The 16094-nt window shown below is 39.1% G+C and overlaps 1 protein-coding gene across 2 annotated transcripts in view; it reads right to left on the bottom strand.

Annotated features, from left to right (window-relative positions):
• Positions 1-6253: 6253 nt before the first annotated feature.
• Positions 6254-16094, bottom strand: part of PPARGC1A (PPARG coactivator 1 alpha) — a 258399-nt gene continuing 248558 nt past the window's right edge. For both annotated transcript variants that reach the window (XM_084286304.1, XM_084286303.1), the window contains exons 11-13: positions 12299-12420; positions 11793-11944; positions 6254-8876 (exon numbers count right to left, since the gene is read on the bottom strand). In XM_084286304.1, coding sequence (XP_084142430.1) covers positions 8773-8876; positions 11793-11944; positions 12299-12420 — 378 coding nt within the window. In that variant the 3' untranslated portion in view covers positions 6254-8772. The remainder of the gene's footprint in view (positions 8877-11792; positions 11945-12298; positions 12421-16094) is intronic.

The raw sequence follows: 16094 nt of genomic DNA, 5'->3' as shown, positions 1-16094 counted from the left end.
TCTTAGTGGCACACAAGCAGGTTTAAAGCTACACATATCTTAAAACTACACATATCCTGCCTAGTGAGCCCAATGCCTCCTGCCGAGAACAGGCAGGCCTAGATGTCACTGCTCTGCCATTAATGCTGCCAATGGTGGTCCCACCACTGCTGGGATAGTCTTGGCTATTATTTTTTTTTGGGGGGGGGGAGGGAGAGGAGGGGGAGGCAGGAACAAAGAACGACTAGATCTTTTTCCTCTGTTATGGCTCTGAAAAGTTATGGCTGTAGGTTTTAGAACCGTACTTCTAAATGCCCTTCTTCCTTTGACCACATAATGAAGTGCAAATGTGCTGTGGGAGCTGGATTCCCTGCTCACCCTTCGCAGGTCAGGTAGGTATGAGCACACGCAGATATGCTCACTGCATCCTGCAGGTGAGCTCCTCATCTCGCAGCAAGGAGTTGCCTCCCACCTTCCCGCTAAGAGTTTGGACGTGCTGCAGCAAAGTATCCCATGCACACAGCCATCACACAGTGGGAGCTGAGTCCCTCCCAGAGTTTGCCAGCACTCTGCAACGGGAAAGGGTGCAAAGCCGCTTCTCAATGTTGCTAAAGCAGCCATCATCTCATTTTCATCCAAAATGTCAGCATTGCAGAAGGAGCAATGGCAGTACTGCAGCAATGCAGTGAAGTTTTGTACCCTCTGGCAAACAGGACACATAAATAAATGGGTTTCTATCTAAATTCCATTGTGTGCAGATTTGTACCAAAGAATTGTTGTGATGTGCATCATTATGTCTCATTATGTGATTGCAAGTAACCTTTTGTGTAGCAGACACAATCCACGTAACATGCTGTGTGACCAGTTTACAAAACCAGGCTCCTTCAGAAGGGCAAGTAATTAATCATTATTCAGCGATAGCACTCACCACTCCACTACTTGCTGGCAGGAGTGTGTAACTGAGGGCATGCTTAGCTACCACAATACATTATTCATGCAATAAAAAACTACAGTTATCTGAGGTATTGTTACAATAAATGGTTAAAAAAGAAAAGAAAACACTCCATAAGTTTTCAGGTGTGTGGTAGTGTTTGTTTTTTTTTTCTTTTTTAAATTTACTGCCAACACATTGCATGAATAAGCATAGTCCTGAGTTGCAAATGCGCTAGGAAAGAATTAGTATAAGGCACCAATGTGCGTTTTTCATAATGCCAAAGTCAATAATCCGAGGACAACGAGAAGATCTCTCGAATGCCTTCCCTTGAAGGTATAGCGCAGTAACTTTATGGCCGTAATAATTTTATTACTTTATCAAGCACTAATTTAATAGAGAATGAAATGCACATTGTCAAAAATAAATTGTAGCAAATATTTTATTCGATTAAGAGTTGTAATAGTAATTTACATATTGTGCTCGTTAGGACATGGTTTTCTCCATACTTAGTTTAGGCTTCCATTTACACTACATCTATCATGACGCAAATTAGGAACATGAGATTATTTACATTTGATCACTGTCCACTATTTACACAAACCGGGGTTAATGATGAGGGTTGGAGTTCAGTCTCTGATTTAAGAGAGACTGGAATTTTACCCCAGCTTTCTGTTCAGCTGCCTTTATCACAGTGCTTTGCAGTTCCTCTCAACCAGCAAATACAGTAAGAAAACAGTCCGTATACGCAAACACTTCTATCATATTGTACTTCACCGTGTATGCCTTCCAAAAAGATAAATTTCATTTCAGGTCTCACCATGTAGAAAAGCTGTGCATGTAACTATTCTAACCAAAGACATGAGTGAAATTTCTTTATAATTGTTTTTATGTCAGTCTATTTTTCCCAATTAATGCCTCTTGAATCTGGAAGGATATCTTAACTCATCAGGTGCAGTCACGTCATTAAAGTGATATATATATTTAAACACAGAATCAGAAATTCCTTTGTAAAACTCTGATTTCAGAATCATAGGTTCCTTTCATGTTGAAAGGAAGCTGCAATCATTCAGAGGACACTCAAAAGCTAACCATGCTTTGAGGAACATATTTCCAGCTTCAGAAGAAATATTTGTAACTTTACCAAAATTTGTCATTGAAAAAAAACAAAACCTTTCATTTTGCATTGGGTTCATAGGCTGCTATGATTTTGGGTTGAGGCTGTTTGAAAAAGCATCGGTCTAGGGATAAACACTGATGAAGTGCAACATTTACAAGTTATATATGTATTCCATTCAGATGCAGTTTTTATAATTGCATCATGCAGACACCAGCCATTCAGAAGAGCACATTATGCATCAAATGATTCGTTTGATTTGTCTTTTTTTTTTTTTTTTTTTTTTTTTCAGAATAGTCTGAGGAGAGCACAGTGACAGGAAGTGCAAAGAGCAAAAACCCACTTCCTCTCGCTGAGGATTTCATTTTCTCCTTTGCTGAGAAGCCTAGTTTCCTTTGTCCCAAAGTATTAGCAAATAGACCAGTTCCCAATGAAGACAGGCTGCCCTATGTCTATCAATAGAATCTATATAGAATCTTTTCCCTTAGGGATTAATTCAACTTTTGATTCCATCTTTCTGAGCTTTAAATTATGATGTTACAAACCTCCAAGGAACTACTGTACTATTTGTGACCTTCTTTATTACTTTCTGCTGTTTGATAAAGTAGAGAAAATTGATTTATAGTTTAGTTTGCTTGTGAACAAGGAATATCAATGGTGAGAGTGGGATTTGTGAAAAAGCAAGAAAAGTTATATTGGTTAAAGTTTAATGTAGCAGTTTATTAATTAATGGTGAAGGACAATAGAATAACTGCAGTTTAATCTTGAATGAGATTCTGGAAGTGGAATGTGAAATAATACTCAGGAAGTCATCTTGCTGGAGTTGTATTTAAATTTTTCAAAACTTTCTCTCCAAGGAAGAATTTTGTCCACAGTTTCCATTTTTCTTCCCTAAACCTTCACCCATTTATCACCTATTGGGTGTTTTTGTGTTTTTTGAAAGCATTAAAGGTTAAAGGTGGTAGGCAAGGCTGAAGTTTTCCAAATAGAGCCTAAAATTAGGTTTTGGTGTCTGTTTTTGGATTCTTAGGCCCCAATCCAGGAGTCTATTTTTATTCAAAGCAGCAGAGCACTTGACTTCAATGGATCTAAAAACACTCATGCTTAAGTGCTTTGCTGAATCAGGATGGACTTAAGCACAAATGTAAATGCTGTGCTGAATTGGGGCTCTAAATATGTGGCTTGATTTTAAAAGTGCTGAGAGCCGGCAGGTCTAATTGAAGTCAATGGGAGCAGCAAGATGCTCAGCATTTTTGAAAATCAGGCCACTCACTGAGGTGCCTGAATTTGATTTCAGGTGTTCAGCTCACAGAGTTCACTGTGGGAGAAAATGTTAACCCAGGGGAACAAGCGATGGAAAGGATGATTTCTTAATAAATGAGATCCTGATTTTATGCAATAAACCTTAATATAAAATGAGGGGATGGGGGAGCGGAAGGGAAGAAATATTTTTCTGGAAATCTAATTCAGTAGTTTTTGCAAGCATCAAAGTGCTTTGCAAAAATATGAAATGAATAAACAAATCAAATTAAAAGCTGAAAAATATCAGGCTGAATTCATGCCTTGTGTAACTGCAGGAACATTGATGAAGTGCATCAGGAATAGATGTGACCCACTTCATTTTGAGCATTAATTTGATCAGAACAGTGAGGAAACAACACAAATCCCATCTAGAAAAGAACTTCACTCTGAAAGCACTGTGAGCACCAAGCATAAGATTTCTGATCTGTAAATGGTAAAAATGCAAAATGTAAGCACCACAGCTTCTCCTCCCTGCTGTGGGAGTTAGTGAAGCTCATGTGAGTGCATGACAGATTTACTCCTTTTGTAGTCTTTGAGGAAGAGGAAGTTAAGAGAACATGGGGAAGAAAATGCAATGGAGGGGACAGGAAGAGCAGTGGGGAACGTTTAGGGTCAGTAGTAAATCATGGTGAGGAAGAGCCTGCTCTGCCCAAAGGCGCCTTGCCCCCAGCCCTCATGCTCCAACGCAAAGGGCTGGTTTCATCAAGACCACAGTTGAGAGTTTCATGGCATGCTTTGCAAGTGAAAAGTATAGAGTATAAAATGAACAGCAATGTTACGAACAGAGATGAGGTGGAGGCTAGTCAGAAAGGCAATTTTTAGAAATGAATTTAGCGGTTTCAAAACCTAGAGGAAACTACTCTAGATAAAGACTACCAGCTGCATAGGCTTTGCTAGCTCACATCATGCTGCAGATACCCTCCGTAGCACACTGTCAAGGTGGGGATACTCGTGGCCCAAGTACAGCAGGGTCAGCTCTCTCCTAGTGCTGTGTTGATTTAAAAGGCCTACACGGTAGGCCGACAGTGGTATTTTGGCTACCTGTGAATAAGCCTGTGCAAAACTGACAAAAACAATTCCCCTGCCTTTTTATCCACATGTAAATGAAAGGACTGTGAATACCGTTTGTGCCTCTCCACAGAGCTGCTGCCAGCCCAGTGACAATGGCGGCGTGGAAGGCCGCCATGCCGCATGCTGTCCTGTCCAGGAAGGGTGCCCAACCTGTCTGATCCTCCTAGCCCGTCTGCTGAGACAGAGGTGCTGATGAATGTCATGATGGCATTTTTTCTTAGCAAAGGTACTTAACATTTCAGAATGGAAGACACCAGCCATGTTGGACTTGTCAGCCCCTGACAGCACAGGTTGGACCCAAACATGGCCATGCAGAAACACCCTTGCGTTCCCCACCCTCTGGTAACTCGAGCCAGTAACTCTTAACACACCACTGAGCATTTTTCAAAAGTTTTCCCACAAAGTTTCTGTTAGCCCCTCAACAGCCTCAAGTACTTGTGGCCAAAAGGCAGGCAGCACCTTTCTAATATTAAATTATTAAAACTAGTGGGTCCATCCCCTGCCCAAAGTGCAGTAATGTGGGCATGACCTGGGCTATTTGAAATCAACTGTGACCATTAGGAAGAGTAATGGAAAACCCAGTCCATGACCAATCGCAGGGGGGACTTTCACTTTTGATAAAAAAGAGAAACAGAAGTGGATTTGAAACATTCGTTTCCCTTTATTTGCTCAGTGAGGCTGATGTGTACTGCACATTAAAAAAAAAAAAATCACAGGAATTTTCATACAATGAATTAAACCACAAAATTACATGTAGAATTGGCAGGTGGAAAATAGCCCAGCATGGGCTTAACTAATAGCTCACTTTCCCTGTTCAGCATAGTCCAACCAATAGCTTTACATGTTCACCTACTGTACAAATTTTACAGTAGCTCCATCAGGTCAGTGGTTCACATTATTGAAAATGTCTGTCACATAGGTACAAATTTAGAATCATCACATTATATTACATGGCTATTCTAGGTCAGTATAGATCAGATCTTATACTACAGTGATTGAAGTTTTCATTACAGCCATCAAAAAGGACACATAATCATTACCTACTGTAAGCTTACATCTTAAGGGATCAGAAGAAGGTGTGTGTTTTCTTTTTCTTTTTTCCTTTTTTTTTTTTTTTTCAACTGACCCAAGTATTATACCCCAGAGGCACAAACTTTCTTCTTGATGCTGCTTTTGGTGATGGCAGCCCAACTGCTTTTCAGAGCAGTTCAGCACAGATATTTTTCCTCAATTTAAGGCTCCCTCTGTTTGGATTTGGATCATTTTACCTTATGTAGGAATTACTTTGTTATAGCTCCAGAAAAGACCATAGTTTCTAAGTACCAGTTCTGTTACCTGTATTGCAGATGTGGTACTTACCACAGCATGAAAGCAACAGTACAATCTTCATCTAAAAGACATACAGAGCTATGCTGCAATTTGCCTCCAGTGACAATGTGGCACATGTGCTAATTTGAAATGTTCTGGGGTGGGAGAGAAAAGGAAACACTGAGTTTATATTTTGATGGGTTACCTACTACAGTGTCTACAAAGGATACAAATAGCTTTATTCAGCAATCCTAGCTCTACATTAATTTCGTATGTAATCTGTAAATCCACAGAGGAAAGCCATCTTCAAGATAAGAATGCTTGCCAGGCCAGTGAAAAAAAAAAAAATTGACTCATGACATTATGCCTGCTTGATGGAAAATAAACAGCCCACCCCCTCCTCCCACCCCAAAAAATCCCCACCAATTTATTCATGTCAGCAATGTAGGGCAAAAGAGAATGTATTTTAAATTTAATCACATAAATTTAAAGGCAAAATAGGTAATGTGTCTGGTCCTTGAACACATAATATGATATACTAAATATTGATTTCTTAAAAATAATTTATTGCTTTTAATATTTTTCTTTACAACAGAAGATACTCAAAATCCAGAAAGGAAAATTGTAAACTTTTAGTTTGGCATTCACACAAAGTTAAAATACCTGCATTTTTAACCTACAGAGCAACAACGAGAATTATGCAGATTAAAGAATGTTACAGTTGTAACACAGAACCTCTGAAAAAGTTCTTTTCTTTTTTTCTTTTTTCTTTTTTTATTGCTATCTATCTACTGAGAAATAAGAAGCCAAAAAATCAAGCAAGCATCCGACAGGACAGACAGTGGAATCTCTCAGAACACAATATGCTGGTGATAAAATGAATGCAGCCATCAAAATCAACTGCACTGGCATGGGGGTGGAATCAGTTTTCTAAGATTGGGAGTGGGAAAGGAGATTAAATAGTTAGGTGTGCCATACCTTTAAGAGGAGTCATGAATGCCAAACAGTAATAGAATACCAAATCTATACATTCGCAAGCAAATTCCAAACTTTGCTGATTCAGTCTAGAGACTCCAAGTTCAGATGAAATTCTGATGCTCAGAATAGTAGTAGTTTACTGTTGTGTTTTCTTTTTTTTTCTTTCCTGAAGTTTATATTTAATTTAGCAGAAGCAATGTCATCAGCAACAATGTCATGGGCACATCTGAGGCCATGCTAGTGCATAGTAAAAAAAGAAGAAGAAAAAAAAACAACAACAACAAAAAACCACTGCTTCTGCAAAAGCTGAATTTCCAAACAAAGCACTTACTCCAAACTGACAACCGTCATGCATCCTAGGTATAAAATTTCCACTGGCCTTTTATTATTTTAGTCATCTCATAATTTATAATAAATAGGATAATCTTAACTGATAAATATGTCTCTTTAGTAAACAAAGGAATGAAGGATCAGTATTTATACAGGATGCATAACTGTAAAAAATATAGATAAATACCATCATTAAACTCTGCCAATGAAAAGATTACTGGCTTCAACAACAGTGTTTAGACACAGAATTACTGTAAAAATCATACTGTACTTAGTACCTCAGCATATTTTTATCAAATTAAAATCACAAAAATTAAAACAAAATAGCATTTTAAAAAGATTTTTGACCTCTAGTTCCAAAACTACTGTTGATACATAAAATAAAAACATTTCTTAATGATTACCCATTTGAGAGACTTTACATAAAATTATGGTATCTCCTAGAAAAATTTAGATGAGAAAATTTCATTTCCCTAACAAATTCAGTGTATAAAACTGCAAAAGAAAATCAAGCCATGAGAAAAATGTGGAAAAATACTGCAGAAGTGGTTAATACCTTTTGGGCTAGGATAAGTGGTGACAAAGTTCTTACATAAGCTCACCAAAGGAGGGATGAATGTGTGTAAAGCATTTTTGCACTCAGACACACACACACGCGCACACCCTCACCCACACGCTTTTCTCTCTTTTTTTTTTTACAATCAAATATATATAAGCGTTAAGTTCAGCTTTCTACATATGTTAGTGTACAATAATTGTTTCACCTCATATAATTACATTTGAGTATTCTTGATTAAGAAAAATTCAGCAGTTTTTGAAAAGAAGGCTGCATTTACAGTGCATAGCTGTAACAAAAAAAAACATTGTCATACAGTATGTACATAAATAAAAATACTCCATTTAACATCTGTAAATACTCAACTACTTTAGAGAATGTAGCAAATAAACTATCTGTGCACACACCCAGATAGTTATATCCAACTCTCATTAATAATGTAACACCACGTCCGCTCATTAGAATAAATCGCTGAACAAGCTGCACATTTGACCATTAACAAGGCTTTGAAAACTTTGCTGTGGAAGATCAACGTTGTAGACATTTACATGGGTGTCAGAATTAAAAGATGAAACTTCAAAATGTTAGGGAAGCTTTAGCCTTTCATTTTCTCTTCTGCAAGGAAAAAAAAAAAAGAAAGAAAAAAAAAAAAACAGAAAAGAGAAGAAAAATCTTAAAACAAAACTAAAACACATTGCAGACTTCTGGGACCTGTGGTTTCTTCTGGATTGTCATATTATCACTGTGTTGTGAGAAGAAGCTTCATTTTAAAAAAAAATGCAGTGTCTGATTCTCAGACATCAGCAGCCATAGTTCTCAAATTTGTTTTCTTTTAATTTGTTTGTGTTTTGTTAAAATGCACTATGTACACATTTTGAAGTTCTATGTTGTAAGTGTATCTCTGTGGAACTGCTGCCATGACATGTGGTTTGCCCTCGACTGCACGAGGACCGCTGGGCTCCCCCACCACCGGTCACCCGCGAAAGCAAAGCTGACACCCATGGACACGCGTGTGCTTGCTGGATAGCCATTCCGCCTCCTCACTCCTCGAGCAGCTGTGTTCATGTAAACCATGGTTTAGAACAGAGAGTGTAAAGTAGGAGAAATTCCTAAGTATGACTTTTTAATTGTCCATTATTGAAGGACGTGATGTCCGTGAGGTATTCGCCATCCCTCCATTTTCCTCTGGTGTGATGCATGTTACCTGCGCAGGCTCCGCTGTGCCTCTTTAAGTAAACTATCAAAATCCATGGAGTCATACTTGCTTTTAGTGGAAGCAGGATCAAAATCATCTGAGTTTGAATCTGAAACCCAAAGAGATGCAAGTTTAGTTAAGAGGCATAAAGTGCTGGTGAGAGCCTACATTATTTTTTTGTATGGTAGTACGAACAAAGCACTGCAGAAACCATCTAATTGCCATTATTAGACCTTTGTGGGAACAGTATGCTTACAGCCCAGAAATGGCCATCAGAGAAGCTTTAGGTATGGACAGAGCTTTCTGATAAGTATCAAGACCTAAAAAATGTAGTACATCTCCCACATAGGGTGAGAGAACTATAAAGAGCTTCTCTAAGGACTGAACACTGCTACACTGCTATGTAGAGGTCTCTCAGTAGTCTCAGAATGGTTGAGGTTGGAAAGGACCTCTGGAGATCATCAGTCCAAAACTAGCCCAGGTAATCTTGACAGGTGCTTTACCAAAAACTCCACCATGGTTTTGCAAGACGCAATACCCCTAACTTACTTCTCCCAAGAGAGGTGATAGCAGCGGCTGTGCAGAAAGCCAGCACAGGCTGCGGGGTGACACGCAAGGGACACTGCTGCTCCTGGCTGACCTGGTGCAGGGCCTAATGCATATCACTACACCTCTCTCAATCTTTCTTTTCGCTTCTGCTCTGATTGTTTTGGTTTGCTTGTTCAGCAAACCAAACAACTGAGGGCAAAGTCTCCACGCTGCTGTACAAGCAATCTCAGGTGGCATCCCCAGATCTTTGTAACATAAGTGTAACAGCAAGAATAGTGGTTCAGACCCTGTGGAATGTGTGTTTTAGGTGGGATCTATAATACCTGCTCCAGTGTTGATAGTTGTTTAGACAGACATCAGTCTGTTCCTCGAGCAGAGGAGGGATGGTACCTTTGTGGCCATATAGTTCCACTACAGCAATTATTGATGTTACTGCAAGCACTGAATTTCCTTTTGGAGTAATTCCTGCTCAACACTGGCTCTCCCTGGTACCTATGTCACAGTTCCTTTATGAGAGTGCCCTTTTCTTGCCATTTCTTGTGTTGAATTAATCAGAACTCCCCATCTACCACTATACGACACACTGTGAATTAAATGTTCATTACAAGTTCTGTTAAGACAATATCTTCTCACTGAGGAGAGGTGTTAAACTTCTGACTACTATTTTCAAGTGTTTTCTTTCTTCTATACTCAACCCAAGGCTGATTAATTCTCTCCATCCTCATACTAGCTCATGAATTTTAAAGTTCATCCTGCCTATGTAGCTCTATCAGATACTCCGTGAAATACAGAGAATGCAGTCTGAAGTAGAGAAGCTCAAGCTGTCAGCAGGACAAAGTGAAAATACTCTGCTCAGAGATTCTCTGGGAATCCCACTCACTCTGGAAAGATCTGCCAGGGAATACTCCCAGTGATGAATAATGTTCCAAAAGGGTTTCCTTCAGACAACTTATTTTAAACCCCAGATTTTCTGAGATACAGAGACTACCCTGGCTTCCACTGCTGAAGATAAGTCAAATCAAGTCAAGACTTCAATCTGTTTTTACTGTTTTTATCAGCCTGCATTTCGACAAATGCCTTGCTACCTTTTATATTTTCAGCATCAACCTTATATCTCTTCAGTAGTCAATTGCCTTTTCTTAGCTTTACATTATCTGTTTAGCCACTGAAGTGAATTATAGCATATTCATTGTGAACAATGTGTATCATCTTTATCATTTATTCTGAAAAGACATCAATTGGTTTGAAAAAATGTATTTGTATTCACTTCCTGCATTGTACAAAGCCAAGGGCAGCAGATACAAAATTTCATTAGCACTGTGTTACAGGGTTATGCAGAGATTTTAATGACTGTGGTCATTTATTCATAAAAAACACAATATCTGATTAATATAGATTCAACAGCAAATTGTCCCTTGCTATTTTATTCAGAAAAGAGCACCCCCCACACTTTTAGACTATTTATATAGGTATCAGGACAGCTTTAACATTTAATGAACACTTTACAAGGTAATTAAATAAGAGGTAAGTTTACAATACAATTTCACAGAGGATGTTTTGGAAGTCTGAGTGGTCTCTTTGTGCACATACATAACAACAGTATTCCTCTAAGACTCTGAACACCTCCAAATATCCTTTCAAGGGGAAGTATCACACACAGAACATAGGGCAGAACCACACATTTAAGCCCAAACAGAACTGGGGGAGATGCAGGTGAGTTATCACTGTTGGTGTGCACATTTGGGACTGGAGATTAGTGTGCACACTGTCCCCCATCAGTGGGACACCAAACACCAGGGCTTGGCTTTTTGCCAAGCTCTCCACTTGCTGGACCCTCTCACGTCATGACTGGAAGTCACCGAAAAGAGACACATTCATAGACAGATGGTTATGGAGAATGTGGGAGCCACCAGTTGAGACCTGTGTCCTTTGCTATACTATGGGTCAAACTTGGTCATGAACCCTTCTAGCTTTCAAACCTAATCAACTATGAACCACATTTAAGGAGTGTCTCTGGCAAGTTCTACAGCACAATTCACAGCAAAGTTAAGAATCATAGCGATTTTTTGGGGAGATGAGGCATCTACTTGATGCTGTTTAGGGGTCATTTAAATAAATCAAGAATTAGACCCAAGAAGCCATTGTTCAGCAAAGGATAATAAACCAGCAAGTTTCTGCAGTGCTATCATTTCAGTATGGCAATGTACTATTGAATACTGGGCATTTGTTTTTATAATGATGGAAATGAGCTTAAAAAAATATTTCACAGTCTGAAATATCTGGAAAAAGTCAACTCAATGTAGAGTTCAGATTAGTAAACTTTTAAACTTCTTGTAGCAAGCAAAAAAAAACATCTTCTTTAAACTCCTCACACCATTTAAATACAAGCAGCAAACAAAAACCAAGCAAACCTTAATTTCTCCTGAAGTATGAGGTACCAGTTACGTACTTTAATTCACTAGAACAAAATACCTACCTAGGTCTGCATAGTTAGACTTGCAAAATTGCTTGCGTCCACAAAAGTACAGCTCAAAGTCAGGTTCATTTGACCTGCGTAAAGTGTATCCATTCTCAAGAGCAGCAAAGGCATCACAAGTGTAGCGGTAGGTGATGAAACCATAGCTGTCTCTGTAATTGAAAAATACAGTTGTGAAGGAAAGCTAAGAAGAGTTAACACACATTAGCGTAACCCCTTCCTGAAAGCAAGAACTTGCAGGAGATCCAGCAATGGAAATGCCAGAAGTACAACATCCATTTATCAGCATGATTGTCCTGTCAGGCAGCTAAATACTTATTTCTGGGACAGGAAATCTCAACTAGCAAGATTAATAAATAAGGATGAAAGAAAATAAATAAGGTTTTGAACTCAGCATGTCATCTGTCACAGTACTTACATTGGTAACTCCCATACCAGTAATCTCACTGCCATAATTTTTTACATATGGCAGCTCCCAAACAAGAAGTAATCTCAAAAGTTCTCACCCATCATCCTGCAAATTTACTGTGCACTCCTCGATTTCACCAAAAACTTCAAACCGGTCCCTCAGTTCTGTTCGGGTTGTGTCAGGTCTGATTTTACTCACATAAATCACACGACGTTCTTCCTGTTGATAAAGAGCAACAGGGAACACATATTTTTACCGAATGTGTAATACAGATGAACCTACACATACATACATATACACACACGGATGTGAAAAGGATGCATAATTATAGTAGAAGTCACTTGTGGAAGACCTACTGCATCTTGCTAGTGAGTGAAATAGTTCTCTCCTGGAAAGCATTTGAAGTATTTAAATGACGCCAGCTTTGCCAGGTGACATACTCCTGGAAGGTTTTGCTGTGTTCTGCTACACACTGATAGACCCTTCTTATCCTATTGCATCTTCTTCCCTCCCAGTCTTCTCACCACTTGCCCTTTAAGACTGCAAACTTCAGAACCAGGGACTCCCCTTCTCTTGCAATATGTACAACAATGGGCAAAAGCCATCTTAGTTGTGGAGTACTATGAAGTAACACAGTAACTGCATAAATGTACCATGAACATTGACAAAATGGGTTATAAACGTAACATTATAAGTTCATATGACTCATTAGCTGACTCATCCTGCAATTGGCAGTTCCATCACAATCCGTACCTTAAATAGAGGGAACACTGCTAGGAGTCCAGAGGATGACTTTTATTAAAATAAATACTGTGGAGAAGGGAGAAAAATAATATGTGTCCTGTGGCCACCATTACCTTTCTTAGGAAAAAGAACCTGACTGAATTCCCTGTTTTTACAGCTTTTCCTGTTCCTTTGCATATTCCTTTGACACTTGGAGCAAAACAACACAGATATTTTCAAAACAATCAAGTTGTGGTCATATCATTCCTTCCTGAGTGAAAATGCTCAGCAGAATGACAGAGAGACTAGGAAACCCTGGAAGAGTTGCTTTGTGAATATTTGGATTAGCACTTTACCAAGGCCAAAGCCATTCAGTGAGTTCAAGAAAAGAAAAAAAAAAAAAAAGGCAAAAGGAGATCTTCAAACCACTGACCTTAAGGTAATCAGGGCAAATAAGAATTGGCTACAGATGGGCTGGGTGTTCAGCCCTCCAGTCTCTGATTGCCTCTGGCCTGAAGAACCCTGTCCCTGTTGGCCTTCTGCTAATCCCCTGCACTCACCCACACATTTGTCCCCTAAGTTGTTCCACCACCAAATTCTCAGCTGGTGTAAAGCTGTCAGTTAGTGGAGCAATGTCAGTTTAAACCATCAACTCGGGCACCTGAGACTTGCATAGAATTTAGGTGCCAAATTCCAAAGGAGCTATACTGACTGCTGAGAATTCAGGACTATCTTAACCTGGAGGTGCCTAAAGGCTAATGGCACCTCAACTCTGCAATGCTAAAGGCTCTAGGGACCTAAATATAGACTTGCATTCCTGCTCAGTAACATCCTGGCCTGAAGAGAAAGGTAGCTTGCAGTCTTACAGTTCAGATATAGCACAAAATGTATGTTTTCCAAGAGTCCCCACAGAGGCATAAGGTACCAGTCATTCTTGGGAGACAGTCAATAGTCACACCTAAGACTACAAGACTGAGGTCAGACCAAAATACATGTGGAAACACATACAGTCCTGATGCCTCTTCTTTACTTGTCCAAGCACATATTTGAGATAAAGGGACCATCAGAACTGTTGTTATGGGCATATGAAACCTTGGCTCCCTGTTCCCAGGACAGCACTCTGCTCCCAGAACCTGTTTAATGCATGTTTAATGCAAAATAAATAAATTCCTGCAGTTGGAAGATGAAACTAATATACCTTCCTCCCAAGAGAAACTCCTCCCTAGCATACCAAGTCAACTATTTTTGCTTACTCTTTTCTTGGCCCCACAAATCTTAGGGGCCTGAATCCAGTCCATCTAAGCTCCTGTGAAACGAAAGATAAAAGATCAAAGCCCTAGCAAACAGATCCAAGAATCAAATGCATTCACTTCTTGGACAAAAGCCCTACCCACTAAAGTATAGCACAAAAAGTGTCCACTGCAACCACCTAGGTCCGTTATAGCTCCTTGGTCAGCCCAGTGGAGACCCTGACTGCTCTACCAAAGTACGTATATGCTCTCCTTAACCAATGTGATCAGGGAAGTATCAGATTTAGGTGCTTGAAAATACTACTTTTATTGAATATACAAGGAACCAAGGTGACAGGCTTAATACTCCTCAATCACCCTGCTGGGACAGACACTTCTTTTAAAATGCTATGCCCTCTAAAGTTCATGGTCTAAAAGCTGCTCTTGCTCTTTGCCATTGCACTACAGCCTGGAAAAGCTAGCATGGCTAAAAGAAGGGCAAGTGTGCTCACAGGTGGCCGTAAATTTATGAAGGAGGGGTACTTTACAGACAGCTGCTGCTTTTTAGCTCTGTCTGTACCCTGTCCCAGTCCAGAGCCCTGACTCTCCTGACGGGAGAATGAATGAGGGAATGCAGACAGCACGCAACAGAAATCTGCATTTCTTCCATTTTCCCCATTCTAATTCTGCTTAGTTTCAGTATGGTTGGGTGCCATAAACTTCAAAACCAGGAAAATCTGCATATGCACAGTAATTACTTTTTCAGACTGTTTTACCAAATCAAGGATTTAACCGCATTGAAACACTTGATAAGAAACAATTCCATTGATACTTGCTATTGAACCTAAATGACTGACCAGATGGAGCAGAACATAACATAGCAGACTGTCTAATATACTTTAGCTGAGATAATACATCTCAACTGAAAAAACATAATGTTTCACTCACTGACATGGAGATTGTTATATTACAGTGTGATGGAAATAACTATTGCACGCTCTTCCATAAGACTGTGCATGCCTGTGCAATCTTTCCTTCTTTTATCCCTCTAATAACTTTTATATATCTAATATCCCTTTAAGACAACTGTAATAAAACAAAAGTGAACAATTAAAAAAAAAGCCTGTTAAACTATCATTAAGGGAATAAGTTAAACCTGCAAAATTAAGGAAATTCAAATTTAAAGCTGAAATGCACCATATGTCCTCCAGTGTGCACACATGAGGAGATGTTCATTCAAGTATTTTTTTAAGCAGAGAGCGATGATGGTATAAGATATTAGAGAACACAGGCTCTGTACAGCACTGTCTTTGTCTTGGTTAATTTCAGTTTATTTAAAGCAATTATGAAAAAAAGTGTATTTGTATTCACAGAGACACCTGACTTTTATTCTCATTAATAATAAGAGCTATAGAAGCCTAACAAGATTACAACATACCTCTAAACGTTAAAGACCTTTATTTTATCGTAAGTTACATGTATACGTCTGTATGTGCATATTAAGTATGCTTTTTACTGCACTTGTTAGAGGAGATGATATACGACTTGGGAACCTAGAGGACTGCAGAGAAAAGCTTTTGTTATCAATTTAATGTGGGCAGAGGGAACCCGCAGGAAACTCCACATGATAGCATTTGTATTTCCCTCCCCAAAATGCAGATGATTTACTTTGCGACATAAGCTTTAAGCATATGTAGTTCCTGCAGTACCTGCTTTGCCAGGTAAACAAAGGAAAAAAGAGCCTGGCCAGCTTCCCCAAGCCCAATATCTGTCTTCTTCTGCTCTATCTAAAGCTCCTTCTTCTTAATTTTGCTCTTTCTTCCTGGCAGTAAGAACACTTGAATAGTCAGATGTGGCAGACAGTCTCAGACTGAAAAGCAGTGTTTCAAGTCTCAAATGAAAATACTAAAGCATTAGCATGCGTAAACTGGAGAAAATACC

Source organism: Netta rufina, assembly GCF_964035555.1.
Source record: "Netta rufina genome assembly, chromosome: 4".
In the NCBI taxonomy this organism is placed as follows: domain Eukaryota; kingdom Metazoa; phylum Chordata; class Aves; order Anseriformes; family Anatidae; genus Netta; species Netta rufina.
Note: the sequence above shows the minus strand (reverse complement) of the source record. Positions and strands in the feature narration are given on the sequence as shown.